This window comes from Danio aesculapii, chromosome 20 (genome assembly GCF_903798145.1).
Source record: "Danio aesculapii chromosome 20, fDanAes4.1, whole genome shotgun sequence".
Lineage (NCBI taxonomy): Eukaryota > Metazoa > Chordata > Actinopteri > Cypriniformes > Danionidae > Danio > Danio aesculapii.
Genome location: NC_079454.1, coordinates 20,456,515 through 20,480,861, shown reverse-complemented (window position 1 = coordinate 20,480,861; position 24,347 = coordinate 20,456,515). Strand labels below are relative to the sequence as shown.

Below are 24,347 nucleotides of genomic sequence, written 5' to 3'. Positions count from 1 at the left end.
AACCAAACTGGACGTCATGTGGAAGCATGGGCTTTTCTTGTTTAGGTTTCATTATTAACATTGTCCAGCAGAGGTCATACAAACATAATAAAAGGTCATTAACCAGCAGTTTAATTATTAAGCCAGTATACTGCATTTGCATAGCCCTGGATAATAAATATAGCTGTGTATTGTGTCCTTCTCGTTCTTCTCTTGGAAGGACTTGAAGAAACACGCACTATATTACCCATTCTATTTCTGAAATTCATGATGAGGAAGTATTTTTCAAAATGTCTGATCATCACTAATATTTCCATATGACTCCTAAAACTGTAGCTTATAATAACAGTGATGCATAAAGACAGCGACAAGTGTCTCTGCGCCTGTTTTATAATAAGTTGTCCTCTGCTGAGAGATCCGGCAGATGCTGCTGTACTCGCGGCTTTGCGCGGATTCTTTACGGTCTCCAGGACAACGAAAACCTGACGCAACCGACGCCCCTCCTCCATCAAGCCTCTCATCTCATTCAAGAAACAAGTGTAGAGTAAAAGCAGAGTTATTGTGCCCTCCAGAAGAGCAGGACGCGAAGTGCCTGACATACTACTATGAAGGTAAGACTCGTCTTTTTCTTATGAGAAAATGTTCAGACATATATGAACTGGGAATTTATTTGAATATTAAATGTTAATAAGAGTCACTTATGATGGTTAATACCTCGCCTTTTCCCCCACTGGGTCAGTAAGTTTTGAAATGGCGTTCAAGACTAAATAAATAAATAGGTTTACACATAATTTGACTGGTTACAGTGGATAATCTTTAATTGTTTTTAAGTAATATAATTATGAAGTTGTTTTTGAGAATTAAACAAGTTTAATGTTTTTAAAATGTCTTGCTATATTAGGTTGGTTATTAAACACATGAACATGTTTCCATTCTGTTTTAATTTGCTTATCCCGAGTTAATAATTTCAGCATGACGTGTAATAAATAAACTATTTGGCTATAAAGAAATGCAGTTATGACAAGAGATGCAGAAAACAAACATACAGCTCCAAAAGAAAGTTATTATTATTCAATCAGGAAAAGCCATTCTTCATGACTGAAGCAAGATTCTGGCTGGAGAAGTTTGTTTTTACTCTAAATAATGTTATGCTGAGAAAACAAGATTTGCACTCCAGTTATATGACAGTAAGGTTCACCACATCTAATTAGACATGGATAAATGCAGTCATGCCTGGTCGTCCAAACTGTCTGTTTGGCCAAAGAACATTTAATATGTCTGGAAAAAATAGAGAATTTTCCGCTTGAGATCAACATTCTAGACATAATACTTTAGAGAGCGGAAAGAGACAAAACCACTCAAAAACCATTATGATTCATGAAAATAGAATAAATAATACTTACATTTCCCACATATTATATTATATTATATTATATTATATTATATTATATTATATTATATTATATTATATTATATTATATTATATTATATTATATTATATTATTACAGGGCGGTTGAATGCTTGATTGTAATCCGTTGATGCACATTTTAACATGTGTAATTATTTTGGAATTGCCTGGAAACATACAGATTAAGTACTTCCAGACAGGTTTTGACTGCTTTACAGTTCTACAGTACTGCGCCAAATGATTTTGGATATATCATATGGCAGAAGCCAACAGCAAAAGACGCAAAACACTCAATGACATTGACTAAGCAATTACCCAATATACAATAGAATAAAACTGATAAACTATTCCCAGGTTTTACCCACTAAATTTATTTTCTCATACTCTCTTCCTCCTCTCTCAAACATACAGTAGATCCACTTACAGAAATATTAATCCTTGTAGAAATGTCAGCACTGCTTCCAATTGAACATGGTAATAATGTTCTTCTTGAAGCAGTTAAACTCACAGTTTTGCTGTCAGGAGAGCAGCCTCCTGTTTGTCACTTTCCTTAAATATGAAAATAGTGCTCTAATGCTAGTAAAACATTAGGGATCTGTGTAGCATGATTGGTATAGCATTGCTTTAAAATATGCATGCATTGTCAAAATGTGTATTTTTTAACAATCTGTAAATCATGTTCCAAAGCTTCGTACATAATTCAAATGTGTAAAAATTGTAGTTTTGTGAGTCTGATATAACAAAACTATGGATAAGGAACTGTCTAAAAAGTCCACACACTGCATTTAAACAATCCTGCATTATGATTCACAATTGCGTAATTTATCATCAGTAATTTTATGATGAAAAATACAAGACAAGCACGGTGGCTCAGTGGTTAGCAAGCAAGAAGGTCACTGGTTTGAGTTTTTCTGTGTGGAGTTTGCATGTTCTCCCAGTGTTCGCATGGGTTTCCTCCGAGTGCTCCAGTTTCCCCCACATTCCAAATACATGCGCTGTAGGTTTCAATTCAATTCACTTTTATTTGTATAGCGCTTATACAATGTAGATTGTGTCAAAGCAGCTTCACATAAAAGGTCATAGTAAATAGGAACAGTGTAGTTCAGTTTGTAGTGTTTAAGTTCAGTTCAGTTCAGCTCAGTTCAGTGTGGTTTAATAATCACTACTGAGAGTCCAAATATTGAAGGGCAAATCCAACGATGGATTTAAATAGGTGAATTAAATAAACTAAATTGTCCATAGAGTGTTAGTGAATGAGTGTGTATGGGTGTTTCCTAGTACTTGGTTGCAGCTGGAAGGGCATCCGCTGTGTAAAACATATGCTGGACTAGTTGGTGGTTAATTCCACTGTGGCGACCTCAGAAATTGAGACTAACCCGATGGAAAATGAACTTTAAAACATCGGATTTGACAAGCATATTGCAGAAACAACTATTTGATTGTTTTTTAGAGAAGGAAACTCTCCATTAGAGACCTTGGCGGACGATAACCTTGGGTGTCAATGTTTTTCTTAATAATTCACCTGCAATAATAATTCAAAGCAATGAAATAAGGCAACCTCTGTAGCTTCTTTATTCTGTTGACAATTACCATGCTACAGGCTTTTCCATATTCATATTTATTCGAACAGCACATGAATATGAATATTAATCAGAACCTTGACGAGCTGCAATCTGTTTCATACATTCCATGCATTATTTTCATCCTCTCCAAGTCTCGTTCTCATATTTCCAACATCTTTAGTCTGTCTCCTGTTATAAAGTCTAAGTAAGAAGCACATTTTTTCAGCCTAAACTGTGAGTGGTTTGGGTTGAATGGATCTCCCTGTGAGATGAGTCCCATTACTGATGCCACACACAGAGCTGTGAAAGTGCAGGAGGTGGAGCAAAGCACTAAATGAGCCGAAACTTCAGGATTGTGATTAGTCCCACAAGAGTCACACAATTAAGAACCTAAATACTCTAATATCCACTGCTCTTATGGGAAAGTCACATTCCTAGAGCAGCTGTGATGACGAAACACATCAAGGCAATGGGCCAAACAATATATCACAAGTACATTAGACAGACAGCTAGGAAGTTTGGGTGGTCCTGAGAGTAATTGCATTTTAAGCACAATGCCGATGCCTTGAAAATGACTTCATGTGAATATGTCTTATCATCAGGAGTATGTATTAGAGTAATGAGAGACTGTGATTGAGCAGTATTGTATATTCTTTGGTCACAGTCACAGATCTGAGTGACATTTAGTTCTGTAGAGCAGACGGACTTCAGTGCTGCTGACTCATAGCCTCTGCTTAGTTGCTATGGCAAACGGCAGCTTTGAAAGATCTCGAGGGTGATATCAGACATGAATGGAAAGCAGCAAACGTGCAGTTTAGACCAAGATTTTTTTTATGATTCTCAAGCATCAACACAATAAAATGTAACATACGCTGACGATTTTGTAAACATTAGAATGTTTAATCTTTAACAAAGAGGATTGAGCCAGACTCATTGGAAATATACCTATAAGCCTACATTTTTTTGTGAAATGTTAAACACATTGCTCCGGGTATGTTTTGTTGCATGTATCAGATGAAAAATCCACTAGAGGGCGCTGTCTACATTTTTGCAAATCTGAAGTATTTTACTTTGGGTACATTTTGTTAAAAGTGTATTAAGATACACATCTCTCTTGTACATTTCCATTAGAAGGCACATCACCTAGTAAACCACTGACCTAAACCCAAGCACAACAGAAAAAGTGCTCCAGAGTAGTTTAGATTGCTTTTATCGCTTTTGTGGAACCGTGTTTCACTGTACTCAAACCTGAAAACCAACTCAAACTAACTCAAACAAAAAGTGAGCTACTGATCAGACTAACCGCACTAGAAAAGTTGTCATAAGCTATGTTTCTATCTAAAGATGCTAATTAAATTCATGCGCAAAACTGGAATAGTGGATTCAAAATGTGCAAATAAAGCAGCGTTTTCATCCAACGAGTCGAAGCGAACAAAATCGTCACTTCCTGATTAACTGGCAGCAAAAATCAACAGTACAAACGCAATTTACTGCGGTAGGAAAAGCTGCATGAATCTTTTCTTTATTTAATAACTGACTTGCGCCTGAGAAGACAAATTCCAACACGCAATGATTTTAGGTTGTGTTGGAAAGTGACCAAAAACCAATGCTGATAGATGTCATAGTGGTAACGTCCACACAACGTCAAGGTGTAATATGATTAGACGTTGATATTTGGTTGATTTTAGGTTGATAGGAGGTTGGACATTGGAGTCGACCTGACGTTGGGTTCTGACGTCAATCCGATTTTCATTTCCAAAAAAAAATCCAACGTCCTCACGATGTCCTGAGGAGGGCCAACGAAGCCCCCCCTTCATTCAAATTAGCTCACTAATAGGGATGCTATTCGTTTTCTCCATTTACAGAGAGATAACTGAATGTAGCGGGAAAACATGCTGAAACATATTAGCCATGTGTTAGAACATACTAGAAACATGTTAGCAAAACGCTAATTTATGCTAACAGCATGGTAAATGCTCTCAACATGCACCTTAATTATGTGTTAAAAGATGTTATGCAATAAAGATGTTAATTATGTGTTAAAAGATGTTTTAAAAAGCTAGACCACCCCCCCCCCCCCCCCCACACTTCAAAGAGTCCAACGGCCCCCCTCATGTTGACGTCCTGTGCCTGCAGGGTTCACACACCATTTTTACCATCATATAATCTCTAATAACAAAATCACATGACTTTTTTATGTGCAGACTGGAATTTGTTCGGTAAAAGTGTTTCCATCGTAGTTCATGTGCATCTTTTCTTATTGAATAAAAGGTTGATCCTACTCAGTTATGCACATACGTTTTCTATGCACATTTTAAAAATCCATGCACATCTTGGTGTTTCCACCAACTCTTTTTTTTTGTGGTGGATGGAAACATAGCTAGTGACACATAAGCGGTTCTGTGGGAAAGAACTGCTCAAAATAATCATTTATTTGGTATTAATGTCCCTGTAAATATCATTAACGTGAAAAGGAACTGGCATCATAACTGCCCTGTAGCTTTCATTTTTGCTCAAAATTCAAGTATAGTTGAGTACATTTTTGTGGTTTCACAAAAATATCTTAGCTGCACATAATTTCAGTGAGTGTTTGTTGCATTTTTATCATGATTTACAAAAGGCACCTGGTAAAATGTCATTAAGTGTAGCAAAACGTTCATAATACTGCTAACTATTAGTTGAATATTGTAACAATAGTTTTTAGATATATAACACTGTATGCTTAATGAACCCATATTTTGGTTACAGTTTTTACCAAAATAGTTTGAAACATGAACCATTTTACTTGCATTTAATATGCTTTTACTGTTTATAAAACCATTTTTGTAGATGCCAACACCAAAATAGGATGTCTTGTCTATTAGCATAAAACAATTAAACTGAATAAACTTAAAAATTATTAACATGTTTTAAATATGCTTTAATACAAGAAAAAGGATGGTTTAATAAATAAAAACAAGTTTAATAAATAGTTTGGATGATAAATATATAAACCTTTTGTCTGGCACAATTGCATAAACCAATTTTTAAATATGACAACCAAAAGTGTTGCATTTTAAATTTCATAAATAGCTATAAATAAATACAAGGAATGCACTGGATTAAAAGTGTATTTATATATCCGTGTGTGTGTAATGATTTACAACTTTCAAAAAATCAATTTTACAGTGCAGTTTATGTTACAACAGGCAGACTGAAATGGATGGACATTTTAAACACAATTCATTAATATTATGGCTTTTTATGTGTAAAATGTAAAGTCTGTAAAATGACAAAAATATTTATTAAGTATGTTTTGATTTAAGGAAAGGACAAAGAATCAAGCTGTGTTTGGATGGCTACTCTAACAAGACGATATGACTGGGAAAATGGACAGTCAATATCTTCACTGTTGATTTATTTTATAACCCCACAGACACACCATCCTGGGAACCGCAAGCAAATCCAAAGGTCTGCCATATCTTTATTGATCAAACAATGCAATGAGATCATCTGACCACTTAAATTGATTTTCGCTATTTATTTTTGGTCACACTTACCACTTCCACAAAAGGCCATGGATGCGAGCTCAATACCTCAGATTAATATAGAGGATTTTGATGGCCTAGAAGTTGCCCCTGATGATCATTTGAGAAACTTAAAGGCTTTGACTGAGAAGCTAAGACTGGAAACCAGAAGGCCGTCATATCTGGAGTGGAAAGAGCGAGTGGAGGCTCAAAACACCAAAGGCTTAGCGGTGTCAGATGGGTCAACAGAGCTGGAAAAAGATGCTGGACTAAAGACCAGAGCGACACCTCAGAGGACCATAGAGGACTCCCAAATGACTGCTGGAAATGGACTCATTTCTAGAAGCCTTGGAGGATTCGATAATATTGACGAAGCTCTTGTTTGGCTTAGAAAAGAACTGGTAAGTCAAAAAGTTTCAAAACCTGTTTGTGTCTTATGTAGGGGAATGTAGGAAGAAACATACGCTGAAACATCAAGGTGATATAACTTGATATCATAATTGAGAAATAGAAATTCAATTTAAATTGATGGAATTCTTGAATGAAAAAGCTTAATGGTTTAGACTATTTTGTCTTTCAGTGCAACCAACATGTACTTAAAAAAAAGCATAGCATAGATAGAGCCCCTGTGAGGCATCAAAACTGTGTCAAGGCCAAGACTTACCTTATATGACAAGATTATTTTAAAATCACCTTGAAATTGAAGTTAAGATTGTTGAAAGACAGGTGTTGCAAACAAAATGAAGGATGATTGACGAATAGGCGAATTCAGAGCAGAAAGGAGACACCCACTGATAGCCCCGCCCTAAAGGAATTCCATGTGACCAGGAAGTGAAAAAAAGTCTTTCGAGAGGGAGGGAAGGATAGGGTATTTGATTAAGGTTTATGAGGGCAAATTAATTTTTACAAATAATGAAGTGCATCATTTATAACAAGAACTACTATATAAACAAAAAAGAAAAGTACATTTTAATTTCATGGTGACTTTATGGTGACTGGACTTCTGTTGTTTTCTTGAAAATTGTAAAAAAAAGTTGTATGCCTCAGTAGACAACAAACAATAATAGCTTCGATAACAACAACTAGAACATGTATAAAAAATAAATACTACAACCAGGTAGCAAAATTTGTGTTGGGACAAACCTGCATAATGGTTTGAGAAGGCCTTGTCAGAATATTTGATACAGCTTTATGAATTGTAAGATTTTTAGCATGCTTTAGCACATTTCTAGCCTGAGTGTGCTACTAGCATGAACAAACATGTTGTTTGTATGTTTATAACATGTTTTAGCACACTGCTAGTATTACTAGTATGCTTTAGCATGTCGCTAGCATGTTTTTTCTATATACAAATTTTTTTATACTATGCTAACATGTTTTATAATGTTTTAACATTTAACTGTTGTTAACATGAATTAGCATGTTTTGCCAGATGGCCACCCTACTGAAAAAAAACAGCTTAAACCAGCCTAAGCTGGTTGGCTGGTTTTAACTGGTTGACCAGCCTGGTTTTAGAGGGGTTTTTGGCCACTTCCAGGCTGGTTTCCAGCCTAATCTTAGCTGGTCAGACTGGAAAATTACCAGCTAAAACCAGCTTGAGCAGCCTGGTTTAAGCTGGACACAGCTGGTTTTGGCTGGGCTCCCAGCCTGGCTAGGCTGGTCAAGCTGGTTTTAGCTGGTCATCTCCCAGCCTAACCAGCTAAGACCAGGCTGGAAATGACTGGAAACAATTGGCCAAAACAACTCTAAAACCAGCCTGGCTGACCAGCTAAAACCAGCCAACCAGCCTAGGCTGGTTTAAGCTGTTTTTCTTCCAGTAAGGCAAACATTTTAAAATGTTGTTAACATGTTAAGTCAAAGTCCCTTTAGGGCAAGTAATTTCACTTGGCGGCCATCTTTGAAACACCTCTCGGGCAGTATGTTCGGGCATTCTGTTTGAATGGGGAAACATCAAATTCTCCAAAACTACTTGCCAAGCTTACGATTACATTTTATATTACCAATAACCAATAAAATTAAACAACAACTGTCTCTTTAGTTTCATCTCTAAATGTTCGTATCACACAAATTCTGCAGAGACTCACGTCTGATTCGAGCCCCTCCCCTGGAGAATTGTCTTTCTATTGCAATCGCTGATTGGCTCCTGTACTAGAAGGCAGCTTTATTCGCCATATTGACAGTTACACTTTTCCCTATTCAAAAGTATATGAGTGACATGTCGTGTGTATTCTATCGTCTTTGATTTAGTGCACGTGACAAACATTTTTAGCATGTTTATCATGTTGCTAACTTGAATTCCCTATGTACAGCATTTTCTATTTAGTTACTCAAGGTTGCTAATCACAACCAGCTTAGGACCAGCACATAATCAGTCAAGAACCAGTTAATTCTAGGCCAAGATCTGCAAGAGCCATCAAGAACCAGCTTAAAGTTTAGCAGATGTGTCAAAAACTACCAAACCAGCATATGCAGTTTTTTTTAGCAGCATTACCATTTCCAAGCATATTTTAATGCATTGTTATTTTGTTTTACCATGTTGCTAGCTTAAAATAGTATGCTGTTACCACATGGCTGAAATTTGGATTCTAGCTTTTTAAAACATCTTTTAACACATAATTAGCATCTTTAACGCATAACATCTTTTAACACATAATGAAGGTGCATGATGAGAGCATTTACCGTGCTGTTAGCATGAATTAGCGTTTTGCTAACATGTTTCTAGTATGTTCTAACACATGGCTAATATGTTTCAGCATGTTTTCCCGCTACATTCAGTTATCTCTCTGTAAATGGAGAAAACGAATAGCATCCCTATTAGTGAGCTAATTTGAATTAAACAATGGGGTGAAATGTGGGCCTCCATTAGCACATGATTGCGCGAGATTGCCATTCATGTTAAAGTGAGTGGAAAGATGGTGAGCAGATGAGCATTAGAGGCGATCGCTCTGTTTCCGCTCTCTTTCTGTTCTTGTAAGTGTAATCACTTCTCTTCCAGTCAGTCATGTGGATCATGGCATTCTTGTACGCACAGTCTATTAGAGCCGAGGCACGCAATGAGGCTCCTGTCCCACATCAGAGGCCCCTCTCCCACTGTCTTCGCCTCGTGTGCCTCCGTAAATATTTGTACAAAGAAAATTGGAGACAATAACACATTAACAGAGCCAGTTGTGGCACAAAGGGACATCTGATAATGCATCCCTCCACCCCTAATTTTGAGCCCCTTGTTATGTGAAATAAACAAAGGCATGTTTGCTAACAAAGACGGATCTTCTCGCTCATGTTTACTTTAGTGGTTAGTGGCAATTAAGCAGTTAAGCTGCAATTGAGCGGATATTTTGCAATAAATCTGAAAAGCTAAAAGCTAATAAGATATTAAGATTTGAATAAAAAATTAAAGAAACTTCAAATGTTACAAGTTATTTACTTCTCAAATAAGTTACTGTTTCCTATAGAAAGATGCTGAAAATAATCAATTTACCCCCAAAAATAAGAAAAGGTGCAAACATCAATGAAAATAAACATTTTTAAACATAAGAAATCAGCACATTATAATGATTTCTAACATTTTAGCACATTGCAAGCATGTATGAACCATGAATTGGCATGTTGCTAGCATTTTTATATGTTCAGCATTCTGCTAGCAAGCTTTAACATTATGCTAGCATGCTCTTGGCATGTTTTAGCATGGCTAATGTAACGGAGGCCAGCAAGTAAGTGCTGTGCAGGTAACCTCACTCCTCTGACCTCTAAAGGTGCTCTAGCGACAGACGCTAGAGGCCATGGTCTTTAGCCTTCTTGTTAGAGCAACCGACTCCTATGCGAACTCGGAGTGGGTTGGGTGGTGTAGGACCAGAGGGGGTTACAGTAACATGCTCTTATACATAATTTAAACCATTTCAACTTTAAAATACTAGCAAATACAAGGACTTTTCACAATTTTAATTAAAAATGTGGTAACACTTTACGAAAACAGTACATGAATAATGATGTATTGTAAACTGACCATTATTTAAGGCATTTGCTAATCATGAACTAACTTTTACTACAACATGAGTCACATGAGTTCATGTGTAAATAGCCAACACAATCTCACGGCAATTCGTAACTTTTTTTTTAGTGGCTAATTCGTACGAATTCGTACGATCTAATTCGTACAATTTAGTACGATTTGCTCATCCTCCAATGACGGTTGGGTTTAGGGGCGGGGTTAGGTGCCACGCCTCCTTTTTAAAATCGTACCATTTCGTACGACTGAACTCGTACGAATTCGTACGAATTAGCCACTAAACTGTCAAAACGTAAAATACTTACGTTTTCTCGTGAGATCAGGCTGAAATAGCTGCTATCTTAATTACTTGTTGTTATTTATTGTATTAATGTAAAATGTAATGTATTAATAGTTAATGTATAATTATGCTATGACTTTACTTGGAGGGACACATCATCAAATCATCCTTTATGAACTCCTGTGCTTAAACTGTTCATGTTGATGTTGACAGAACTCTTTTCTGTTGTTATTCAGTGTAAATGCACTAGACGGACGTGCAAAAGGAGTTGATGAGTAGTTAAGAAGTGATTTGCCCATCTAAATAAAGTCATTATATAATTATACATGAACATATTATGAGTTCATTCTGGTTAAATTAAGGATAAACTAATGTAATAATAATATATTAATTAACAAACAAGCATACTAACAAGTAATTAAGATAGCTGTTATGAACTCATTGACTCGTATGTAGTTAAAGTTAGTTTACTATCAGCATTAACTGATTATTACTTCATAATAAAGGAATGTTTAGTTTACATATTTACAGATTGTTATTCATGTACTGTTATTGTGAAATGTTACCAAAAATGTATATTCATAAAATGTATTCATATTATGAAAACCTAATCAGTCTTTTAAACTTTAAAGTGACAACGTGTAGATTCGAAACTAGCTGTTGGCTGATTAGCAGTGCTTTCTGCTTTTAATTAATGGCATGGTCATAAAAAGACTTGGAAGCAAGCACACAGTCTGACACGTTTTAATTTAAAGCATAAAATTCAACCACTGTGATGGTGACAATTAATACAAGGCAACAAACATAACTCCAATACATTAAACAGCAGTGAGCACTAAGGCATTACTTAATTGTACAGTTAAACTAGTGAATGTAGTGAGTAAATATTGTCTTACTCAATACAAGGGTATGCTTCATAAAAAGACATAAATAGCCTTATTGAGTTTGTTATGCACTGACAGATGGAGATGCGCATCCAGGACCAGCAGTTGGCTCGGCAGCTCATGCGGCTGCGCGGTGACATCAATAAACTTAAAGTGGAGCAGACGTGTCACCTGCACCGCCGAATGCTCAACGATGCCACCTTTGGGCTGGAGGAGCGGGACGAGCTGTCGGATCTTCTGTGCGATGGACCCGTCACCCCAGGGTTTGGCCTCTCTTCACCTCTGCGCCTCATTGGGGTCACTAAGATGAACATCAACTCCAGACGCTTCTCGCTTTGCTAGCCTTCAGTGACCATATACTGCAAAATATTTGTTGCTATTTTAAACCCATGAGGGCTGTCACAGCAGCATATCCAGTGCCTCTTGCTTTATGTACTTGTGCCATTGAATCCATCTGAATTATTAACATGAACAGTGAAAAAAAAATTCTGACCCATTACCCAGACTTATGCCTTAGATACAACCCTGATTGTGGTCATTAGATATAACCAGTGCTCTAAAGAGACCACTTGACATTTCTCAGTCTCTCTGGATTTGATTTATTATTTATGGGTTCATTCGTTCATTTTTCTTCGGGTTAGTCCTTGATTTATCAGAGGTCGCCACTGCAGAATGAGCCGCCAAATACTCTGGCATATGTTTTACACAGCGGATGCCCTTCCAGCCACAACGCACCGTGTTGGGAAACACTCATAGACTCTCTCATTCACACACATACTCACATATCCACATACACAATGGTTAATTTATGTCATCCAATTCACCTATACAGTACCACATGTCTCTGAACTGTAAGGGGAAACTGGAGCACCCAGAGGAAATGTTATGGGTTTGAGTACAATTTGAACATTTGTTTTAATTGTTTAAACATCTGAGAACATTTATTCCAATTTTAGTTTTAAAAATACTGTAATTTAGAGAATTTTCCCTTTAAAATGGCAATTGGTGAGAAAAACAAATGCTTTCAATTAAAAATCCAGATTTTTGATTTATTTTGATAAATCAAATATTGATTTCTTAACTCTTCTGATGTCAAAACGTTGCCGTTGTGTTGCTTAAAAATAATTATATATAAAAATATGACACTTTTTTTTGTTGTTTTATGCTCTAAATGACAAAATGTTTATTGTCAATTTAGAAGAAATGTCAGAAATAACTAAAGAAATGGCTAAATAAAACGAATACATATTCAAACATATAACTATTAAATGTAAATCCAGAGAAAATATGTCAAAGGGTCTTTTACATTTTTTTTTCAGTTGTTTTTGTGCCATTTGACACTAAATTTGTTCATAGTCTGCTTAATTATATAGTGCCTCCTAAGACACTTTGTGTTAGCTGCCATTCATGGTAAGATATCATTCATGGTAAAGGCAACCCATATTGCATTGCTATATACCTCAGTGAAGCAATCTATCAGGATTGTGAAAGATATGTTGATTATTCATAAATGAATGCAATATAAACTGATGATTGATCAATTCATAATATTTTTTGTGCTCTGTGTATTTTCATGCTTATTCAAACATCATGTACATCTGTCTGTCTGTCTATACTTTAAAAAGCGATTTACTTAAAACAGTGAGTAAACGTATTGCCTTAAAAGTGACAAGTTGACTGTAAAAAGTGAGTAAACTTGGACCCATTGTAACTTGGACTTTATTTTATCCCTTTAATAATTTCGCACAGTCCATTTACTTGATAATTTAAAGGTAATGGGTCTACAAAATTTTTTTTATTGCTTTGTTTACTCAAAGTAGTCAACTAATCACTTTATACAGTGTATAGACAGGAATATATACACTCACCAGACACTTTATTAGGTATAACTGCTGGTTAACGCAGATTTTTAATCAGTCAATCACATGGCAGCAACTCAATGCATTTAGGCATGTAGACATGGCCAAGACGATCTGCTGCAGTTCAAACGGAGCATCAGAATAGGGAAGTGACTTTGAACGTGGCATGGTTGTTGTTGGCAGACGGGCTGTTCTGAGTGTTTCAGAAACTGCTGATCTGCTTGGATTTTCACGCACAGCCATCTCTCATTTACAGAGAATGGTCCGAAAAAAAGAAAATATCCAGTGAGTGGCTGTTCTTTGAGCACTAATGCCTTGTTGATGCCATAAGTCAGAGGAGAATGTCCAGACTGGTTCCAGCTGATAAAAAGCAACAGTAACTCTGAGCTCTGAACACACAACACGTCCAACCTTGAGGCTGATGGGCTATAGCAGCAGAAGACCACAGCAGGTGCCACTCCTGTCAGCTAAGAACAGGAAACTGAGGCTCCATTCCGCACTGGCTCACCAAAATTGGACAATAGAAAATCAGATAAACTTTGCCTGGTCTGATGAGTCTCGATTTCTGCTGCAACATTCAGATTGTAGGGTAAGAATTTGACGGCAACAACATAAAAACATGGATCCATCCTGCCTTGTATCAGTGGTTCAAGCTGCTGGTGGTGGTGTAATGGTGTGGGGGATATTTTCTTGGCACAATTTGGGCCCATTATTACCAATTGAGCATCATGTCAATGCCACAGCCTACCTTTTGTTGAGTATTGTTGCTGACCATGTCCATCCCTTTATGACCACAGTGTACCCATCTTCTGATGACGAATCATATCAGACTGGTTTCTAAACCCTCTACTGCACAGCGTAACCATATGGCAACATGACACTTATGTTCATTTCCCTGCCACTATTTCTTTAAGACCAACATTATTATTATTATTTTTTGTTGGTAAGTGAAGACCTTAGAGTAACCAATGATGTGCTTTGGTTAAGTCACGTGACATGCTGTGTTTTTCTGTAGCGCGATTTCTGACAGACTGGCGTTTATTGTGAGTAGTTGCTAAATGTAAATGTCAATAAAAACAAATGATTAAATTATGTCAGATCCACAAAAAAATCTGAAACATCGCCTCCAGTAAGTTATGATGACATATTCGAAACTCAAGCTTTTTTAAATCAAATTAGTTTTTTGTAAATCGATCAAATGTGAGTGTTGCCAAATGGCAACACCGTGCAATAGTGGAACATGCAATATTGCAATGGGTTAGCTAGCTAGCAAGGTCAGCTGTGAACTTTTAAGTTGTAACAATAACAGCATGAATGCTAGTAATAAAATGTTGATTAGTTGTATGTTAATGACATTTGCATTATGGATAAAATATAGTTTTAATGGCAAAGCTACTTTTGAATAGATATAAATACAGTGAACAGTGTATAAGCGAGCACCACCATGTTCTATGGTAAGTGAAAGAAGAAAAGGACAGTACTAGCTCTTCCTGCAGATGAAAATGAGGGTGAGATGGGTTTTAGTGACCATGAGAATGATGCAGACTGGACATTTGATTGAGACAGTTCAGGTAAGTTAGCTCAGATGCAGATAAAATAGGCGTAGTATAGTATATAGTATAATATATATAAACATTGTCAGCTAGTAGCTACATTATTCTGATGCATCTGGATATTTTAGACTTGTTATTTATTTGTTATAATATTTACTGGAGAAAATATTTATATTTACTGTATGTTGTATACATGATAAAACAATATTACGTTTGTTTTCAATAATATTCAGCAAAAACGAATGTAATAAATGAAAGCTTTTGGAATATGAGTTGTGGTAAAGTATGTATAAGGTGTTATTTATAAGTTCTGTGTTAAAGTTCATTATGCTGCAACACCAATTAAATTATATCAAACAAAAAAATATTAATTAAAAGGAAAGTTTTAAATTTGAAATTTCTGAGTTAGAGCCACTATTGGATGTTGTTGCCTTATGACAACATATCATAAAGTACCTTAAAAATTACATTTTATTTTTAAATTTTTACAGCACTTCAAGTTAAGCTATTTTAAGAAAAGAAAAACAGTCAAATATATATATATATATATATATATTTTTTTACTGATTTATTATAATGCGTGCGGTAGAGGGTTAAACATGACAATGAGTTCACTGTACTCAAATGGGCTCAAAAGTCACCTGATCTCAATCCAATAGAGCAGGTTTCAAAACCACAGTCAAAACAATTCCCTTTATTAAAAAAAAATTTTTTTTACTTCCAGAATCTGACTTCTGCACGCTATTAAAATAAATAAATAAATAAATAAATAAATAAATAAATACATTGTTTTCCCAGAGATGGGTTGCGGCTGGAAGGGCATCCGCTGTGTAAAACATGTGCTGGATAAGTTGATGGTTCATTCCGCTGTGGCGGTCCCAGATTAATAAAGGGACTATGTCGAAAAGAAAATGAATGAATGATTAAATACATTGTTCCCATGCGGAATGCAATTTGTGTAGGACACAGACTTTCTTCCTATGTAGAGCACTCCAAATGGGTCACTTATGAGGTTTCCTGATGATTACCATGTAGGCCAAAGCAAAACCCATCGGTTTTGGAACAGAGCTATAGTTTTTTTTTTTTTGCATATATATTATTTCCAAAATATCCAAAGCATTTAATTTGACACGTCTTTGCACAAATTTGCACATTTCTATTTTACTTACTGAAGAATACGCCGGTAAGTTATAAATGACTAATATAATGTTTGGAATTTACAATGAAGGTATCATTTGCCATGTATAATAAAGTAAAATCCCAGTCCACCGATCATATGTAAAAGCATGCTCACAGACAGTTTCTGGTCATTTTTCATATAATCAGCAGAGATGTATAAAGCTCTAGAGACCCAGACATAAGTAAAAGTACAAGTGCTCTATCAAAAAGTGACTTGAGTAGACGTTGAAGTGCTCTTTAAGCACCATACTTAAGTGGAAGTACTAAAGTATTCAACATTTTTGTACTTAAGTATTGCAAGTAGTTTATTTCAAAATTTACGACTCAAGTACTGAAAGTAAAAGTACACGTATTGTGTAATGTAGTTATTAAAGACGCAGTCAAAAGACATCATGTTGTTTTGTTTATTTTAAATATCTTTTTTTTTTTTTGGGGGGGGGGGGGGGGGGGGTGACTAAGCAGAACGAAAAGAGAAAACATGCACCTCACAAAGTTACCTCACAAACAGGCCAGCGGGTCAAATGTTCAAAGTGAGAGAGAGAGGTGTAAAGATGGAGTTTTACAGCATTTCTCCATAGTAGTGAAATAGCAGCTCATGTGCTGTGCCACCTTAATTGTAGTAAGAGTGTTATTAACTCTCTCTCGCCTCGTTCGCCATAGTACTCTACTGTGACATCGCGCGTAAGTGAAAAATGATGTCAATGTACTTAATAACCGGATATTATGGAAGCCCGTTCCCGCCACTGAATCAAAAAAAATAATTGAAAAAAAAAAAAAAAAAAAACACTTTAAAAAAAAAAAACTTAAAAAAAAAATTAAGTCAGAATTCTGACTTATAAAGTCAGAATTGCGAGTTATAAAGTCAGAATTGCGAGTTATAAAGTCAGAATTCCGAGTTATAAAGTCAGAATTCTGAGTTATAAAGTCAGAATTCCGAGTTATAAAGTCAGAATTCTGAGTTATAAAGTCAGAATTCCGAGTTATAAAGTCAGAATTCTGAGTTATAAAGTCAGAATCCCGAGTTATTAAGTCAGAATTCTGAGTTATAAAGTCAGAATTCCGAGTTATAAAGTCAGAATTCTGAGTTATAAAGTCAGAATTCCGAGTTATAAAGTCAGAATTCTGAGTTATAAAGTCAGAATTCCGAGTTATAAAGTCAGAATTCCGAGTTACAAATGAGTTTCCTGTTATGCCGGCTGTCCATAAATGGAGTTTTAAAGACGCATGCACATTAGCTCATAATCGCAACATAAAGCCTATATCTGACTTTTTAATGTTTATCACGCTTTCTAAAAGGAAATATATAGTTGAACTAGTCTGTCTATTTATTCATATGGATTTGTTTTTTTTTTAATTATTACCATTTGGTCTAAATAGCAATTATAAAGCATTAAACAGAGCGCCTGAAACTAGCTATAGGTTGTGTGGGTTCCTCCAAATGTCTAAAATTAGGATTTCATTACTATTTATCTATTATATGTGTAACAATTATATGATTTATCGCAGCTGTTATTTGTTTCATGTTGCAAGAGTGCCCTCGTATGGTGTATACTTGGGAGCTGCAGACATATCGTACATAAACATTATAAAGGGCTAAATCTAAAAGGGTTATATTAGTTTATATTTCAGTTCAGTAAAAGTGTCAACCAAATACTGTGTATTCCTGGCCTTTATTGGTAAACTGGGCTGCGAATCCATACCACATCAGAAGCAGAGAACCTAAAGAAAGAGTCTTTAACACTTCATTTATGGCCAATCGCCATAACAGGAAACTCCTTTAAAACTCGCAATTCTGACTTAATAACTCGCAATTCTGACTTTATAACTCGGAATTCTGACTTAATAACTCAGAATTCTGACTTTATAACTCGGAATTCTGACTAAATAACTCAGAATTCTGACTTTATAACTCGGAATTCTGACTTTATAACTCGGAATTCTGACTTTATAACTCAGAATTCTGATTTTATTTCTCGGAATTCTGACTTTATAACTCGGAATTCTGACTTTATAACTCAGAATTCTGATTTTATTTCTCGGAATTCTGACTTTATAACTCGCAATTCTGACTTTATAACTCAGAATTCTGACTTTATAACTCGCAATTCTGACTTTATAACTCAGAATTCTGACTTAATTTTTTTTTTTAAGTTTTTTTTTTTTAAAGTGTTTTTTTTTTTTTTTTCAATTATTTTTTTTGATTCAGTGGCGGGAACGGGCTTCCATAGGTTATGATCTATTACTGAACCAATATCAATAATTTTGACACCACTAGGAATGAGTAACGATGCAGCACATAAAAAAATCTATCGGAGGGAAAGTATTAAACTCATCGAAAATATGTACTTAAGTAAAAGTGGCAGCAGGAGAAAAATACAGTACTCAAGTAGAGTACAGATACAGCCTTTAAGTACTTAGGTACAGTAGTGAAGTAGTTCTACACTAATGATAATCAGGCAGTAAATGTTTTTCAGTACATTGCTGCTGAGTTGGTATGTTGATATAAAAGGAAGTAACAAAGGTCATTATGCAAGAAAGGTCGTTATTTTACCGCTTTGTGTACATCAAGCTGATGCCAATCTCTAAGTATGTACCCAATTACTCTTAAGTGGTTCCATTTTACCCAATTTAGAAAACGAGTTTTAGTAGATCCCCATCGTCCAAATGACATGCTTTTGTAAACAAACAAAAAAACTTGAACATATGCAAAGACTACGACACTAACTGAAATGACAAGACCTAGTTATCTTATTTTGTGGATCTTTCTGTGCTTGTTTGAATGCTAAAATGCTGGTTTGTCACTAACACAGTTCTTTTTAATGATTGCGAATACAGCATTGGATAACCCAGTAGCAAACGGTACACCTACCTTGGAGAAAATGTCTTGGCGTTCTCTTTCACGTTTCTTCAAAACATGGAATGAAACCAGCTTTGAACAAAGGCTGGAAGGGTGTGTTTTAAACTCAAGTTCACTTTCAGGAAGGTAGTGTTTCACAGCCCTTCACAATGACTGGCTTTAGTGAATTGCCAAGCCATCCTTGATCTATGATAAACTCTTAAAGCATTCCAGAAAGTTGAAATTCAGACCCTGTAGACTTTGTGTCACAATTAGCAGGTTTGGTACTCAGAATGTGAATACTGATGTCTGTAAAATATCAGTTCAGTGTTATAAATAGCAGTAGTTCTACAATAAGGACGTTCTCGGGTTACCCACTACTGTAGTGAGCCAGGGTCCTATCCCAGTGCCTGAATCTGTGTACATGATATACTAATTCACAAGCTCTTAAGGGTGCTGACTGAGATGCACCCCTTGTCTCCTGATGACCTTTGGGTACAGGGAACTGGTAGTGAGCTCCATGTTGCCTTGCTCTGCATGCTCCGGCATCACTGGGTGGAAGCCAAGTTTGTTCTCCATTAAGACTCCTCCGTCACTCTTGGATGGCAGATGTCCTTCCTTGCTTAGGCAGATCTAACATATTTTCAAGTTTCCGTATCAGTCTATTTCAGCACTATCAGCCTTAATCGTCCACTTAACTCCGTGGATTTCCCCCACCAGTGAAGACTGACAACATGTATCTGCAACAACACATCAGCGAGTTTCTTCGCGGGTGTTTTGTTTTTTCTGAATGCTACCTTAATGTAGAAGTAGCTCAAAGTCGCTCATTTTGAGGCAGGAACCAGGGGATGTGCAACAACTTTATTCATAAGGTAAACACAAAACAAAACTTTCCATCTGGACCTCCTGCACGGGACTCGACACTTGTAAACACTTGCTCCAATGGGTTCATGAGGCTTACGGTCCCGCCCACACGCGTCAGCGCTACCAAGACGACCAATCACAGTGCCTGCGCTACACGTCGTTGTGACATTTTTAAGAGGTGCGCGTCAGCTGCGCCGGAGCATACATGTGTGCTTAACGCAGAAGTATAAATCAGTCTTTACTCTCAAGATTCAGCCCTAATGCAACACCGTCTAAAGTCAAGTGAAGGTGGGGATTGGTGAATGACAAACTGAGCTGTAAGTGAACAACAAAAAGAAGGCATGCCAAAAACAGAACTGCAAGACAAATGTTCCAGGCGTAGTCCTCTCATGTTCCACTGTTGTCCCTCATCCTTCCGGAGCTCCTTCATGTGGATCCCAGACAAATCAAGCTGATGTTAAACAACTAGCAACAGCGAAAACTGACTGTGATGTCACCTCGAGTCAGCTGTATCTGGACCAGAAAGCATGAGATGATGTATGTTTCCATACTCGCAGGGGGCAGTGTCTATTGTTATTCCACAAAAAATGGGACCTATATAGTGCTGCACATGTGCAAACCATAAACAAAGCAGCGTTTATGTACCATTTTTACAATATTTCTGTCTGACCACAGAAGGATTTGCTCGTGTATATATGTCAGATTATTTGTTAATTCATTTCAAGAGTTCATGCCGCAATAAGGCACACATGACAGTTGGAAGTATCGCACACCAGACACGCACATTCGCATGTTATTTAAAATGAAACTATTCAGATGGCACTATGTGGCGTGGCGGAAATATGAACAGTGTCCTGAGTCGTAGCTGGGCGCCACAGACAGCCCCTGACTTGCCGCTTTCACCAAAGCCGATTCTACATGCTAAAACAGGCCAACCTCCTCTGGTGTGATCCTGACAAGTGGCCAGATGAGGAACACACCAAACAAACTAGCCTGACAGATGCTCACCAATGGCTGGATGCTGCCCAATGGCTTACCATCAGCCGAGGGCTTAACTCTTGCATTTACAGGCCTCAGTTCCACTATTCTCCACTCATCAAAAATACCACATTAACACTCACAGGCTGTGAGGTAGCCTAAACCCCTCAGCATCACAATGGCTGCAGCACCTTGGGGTAAAGAATAGGTAAAGGATACTCGAGAATGGAGAAAGGAGATGTGAGAGGAGAGTGAAAGAAAAAAATGATGGTGCATATGCCTTTTGGTGGACAGTTTTAACTCCTCTTCTTAATGGCCAGTGTTAACGTGTCAGACTATGGTTGTCTGGCAGTGAGCAATCTTCCTGGTCCTCATCATGGAAAATGGCAGCAGGCCTTGTACTTTAGCAAATGCTAGTGAAGACTCCATCTAGTCAGAGTTGACAGCCGTCCTTCCATAACCCCGCAATTTAAATCAGTCATTCATTCATTTTCTTTTCAGCTTAGTCTCTTAGTATCCAACATATGTTTTACGTAGTGGGTGCCCTTCCAGCTGCAACACATCACTGGGAAACACCCATACTCTACCATTAACACACATACACTACGGACAATTTAGCTTACCCAATTCACCTGTACCGCATGTCTTTAGACTGTGGGGAAAACCGGAACACCAGGAGGAAACCTACACAAACAAGGGGAGAACATGCAAACTCCACACAGAAATGCCAACTGACCCAGCCAAGGCTCAAACCAGTGACCTTCTTGCTGTGAGGTGACAGTGCTACCCATTGCGTCACCAAGATCAGTCATTATTTCATTATATTTTTTAAATTTGCCTTTACTATGATATGGGAAGTATATAATGACATGAAGTTGGAGAGAAGGATGGGATCAGGAAAGGTTTGCTTGTCGTCACCCCACATGCATTGCGCTATATATTGGTGTTAACCACTAGGCTGTCAGTTCTTTTCTTTAATAAAAGCACCATCTTGTAGTTTGGTCGGATTTTCAAATACCTTTTAACTTTAAAGCTTGCAACTATTTGGTTTGGTTTATAGCATATTACTCAGACAAAACAAATCAATACTAGTGAAATAATTAAGAAAAATACTCAAAAACTCATAGTAGATTACTCTAATGTACTCTCTTCTTTTAACCCTCCTGCTTATAAATGATGTTTTAATGTTGAAAGACATTTTCTAAAATAACACTGAAATTAGAACAAAAAACCCAGATATAAAACCATTTTTCACACCACATAAACTACAGGTACACCAGCAAACACACACAGACTCCCAAAACACCCTCACACTCACACAATAAGAATCTGCAGCTTTAACTTTTATTAGCAAACTGAACACACCTTTTATTCCCGGTTGCTTTGCGCACGTCCTGTCTTGTTGATATGATTATACACGTGACTAACGGGACATGCCAATATGCAGCTGTCAATCAATTCGGTGTGCAGGGGGACCACACTCCTATGTAAAGTTGCGGTCGGTCTGAAAACCGCTCCAATTGGTCCATCGCTTTTATGTTGTTAAATTGAAAAAAAAAGCACTGGGTGTGTTTATTTCACCCCAACACTATATCTACACATATGTCTGTCCAAACAGCTCGAAAAGTTGATTTTTCACCATAGGTGCCCTTTAATGGAATGTTTGATACCACTCGCTGTATGGGAGAAAAAAAAAACCCTCCGCATTTCTTAGTAACTTAGATGCACTCGGTAGGTGCAGAGAATAGTATCAGAAAGCTGTGTGTTTATAGACTATCCTGACACAAAATGCGCTGAAAATCCTACACAACGGTAATAGTTTGACTAAGGTGTTTATATTCAGAGAGCAGCATTTACAGCGGATCTTTCAGTCCATAATATTGTAGTGATATTAACGTACTGTAAACTTAGTAACTACTGTAAATCATTTTGAATAAGGTATGTCTTTAAAAACTGAAAGAGTACTGCTGACAATACTAACTAACCTTGACATCTGAATAAACATAAACAAAGAACATTGATCACACACTTACCAAATCTATAGAGACAGGAAAATCCACACCAACTGGAACCGCGTCTTTTTTAAAGAGGAGACAAGCGGAAAATCCGGATTTTTTACCATTTCCAGATGCGAAAAGCTCTCGGGTAAAAAAAATGTTCCTTATAAACATATTTTTGTCATGTGTTAGCAGACCACTGTAATCCACATGTGAGTCCAGCTGCGCTCTCATAGCGGGGAACTGAAAACAAAACCTTAGTTGCAGCACATTTATAAACGCTTCTTCTTTCACTTGTTTTGATTACGGTTGGCAACACAATGTGCCATCTGAACACTGTAACAGGTAAAAACGGTCTTCGAAGATATATCATGCATATTAATGAAGTTGCACCTCAAACACAATAGAGCGCGATTATTGGTTTGAACCAAGTCTTTCTCTTGAATTAATGCTGAAGACGTCACATTGTACCTGCCGGTACAGACATGCAGTCTCTACGCTGGAATTTACACAATGATCTCATGGCCGTGACGTAGCTTCAAAATTTATTTTCAAATCAGAAGAATGAATTTGCTCTAAATAACGCAAAAACAACCAATTTTCACTCTTTAGTGAAATATATGTGTCCTATTAGGGTTTATAGCAACGTCTCAAAAATGTTATGGGTGTTTCGTGACCCATTAACACTGTCTTGTTAAAGTCTTTTTACACCATATGCAGGTCCTGTTAGCATTAGCTTTTAAGTTGGTGCCCACTGATGAGGGAAAACCTAGAGTTTGTGATGAATGAGGCGAAGTTTCTTCACACAAAATAGATTTGAGGATTAAAATTAAATCTTGCTGCTTTATTTTTGAGGTTTTATGAAGGCGGGACTTTTTTTTTAACCGTCGGACAAACAGGATATACAGAATTCTAAAAGCACACAGAGGTTAAAAACTTACAAGACACCTGTTGTTTTAGAGCTATTGTCTGCCTCCATCCACCAAACACTATTAGCTCTAATGAGAGAATGTATGACTGTCTTTAATGCAGCTGCAGAGCCATAATGACATCTAACATGACACATTCTCCCAAGCTCCTTGTTAGCTCAGGATCAGAGTACTGACCTTCGACATCTTTGTGTGTGTGTGTGTCACTAAAGCAGCTCATTTTGTACAGACGTGCTCCTTGGCTACTTTGAGGAATGAGGCTCTCACGGATGCCTGCGTCCCGGAATGACGAGAATGCGCTGTGTGCGCAGAATTATGTGACAATATGATAACAGTCATATTCATCTTCAAGAGGCTGAACGGCCCTTGCTGAAGCTAATTTTTTCGCTCAATTGCGCTTTTGGCGCAGTCGTTTTAAGGATCACCAATGGGGAAGAGAGGGAACAATAGTGTGATTTTGTGTACAGGGGTGCCAGTGAAGCAATGCGATAATGAGGACACGGCTGGTGGCGACCGACTTTCTAGC

At 37.0% G+C, this 24,347-nt stretch overlaps 1 protein-coding gene across 1 annotated transcript; it reads left to right on the top strand.

Moving 5' to 3' along the window:
- The first annotated feature begins 516 nt into the window (after nt 1-516).
- Nucleotides 517-12,726, top strand: LOC130248065 (protein FAM167A). Its single transcript, XM_056481583.1, has 4 exons — nt 517-590; nt 6,366-6,400; nt 6,504-6,857; nt 11,705-12,726. Exons 3-4 carry the CDS (start codon nt 6,507-6,509, stop codon nt 11,966-11,968), a joined length of 615 nt encoding a protein of 204 aa, XP_056337558.1. The 5' UTR covers nt 517-590; nt 6,366-6,400; nt 6,504-6,506; the 3' UTR covers nt 11,969-12,726.
- Nucleotides 12,727-24,347: the final 11,621 nt, after the last annotated feature.

What these genes read in the sequence shown, in the direction of transcription:
- LOC130248065 (XM_056481583.1), top strand. Translation starts at nt 6,507, where the DNA reads ATGGATGCGAGCTCAATACCTCAGATTAATATAGAGGATTTTGATGGC. An exon ending in TTTGGCTTAGAAAAGAACTG is followed by an intron (nt 6,858 to 11,704) that starts GTAAGTCAAAAA and finishes ATGCACTGACAG; the next exon opens with ATGGAGATGCGCATCCAGGA.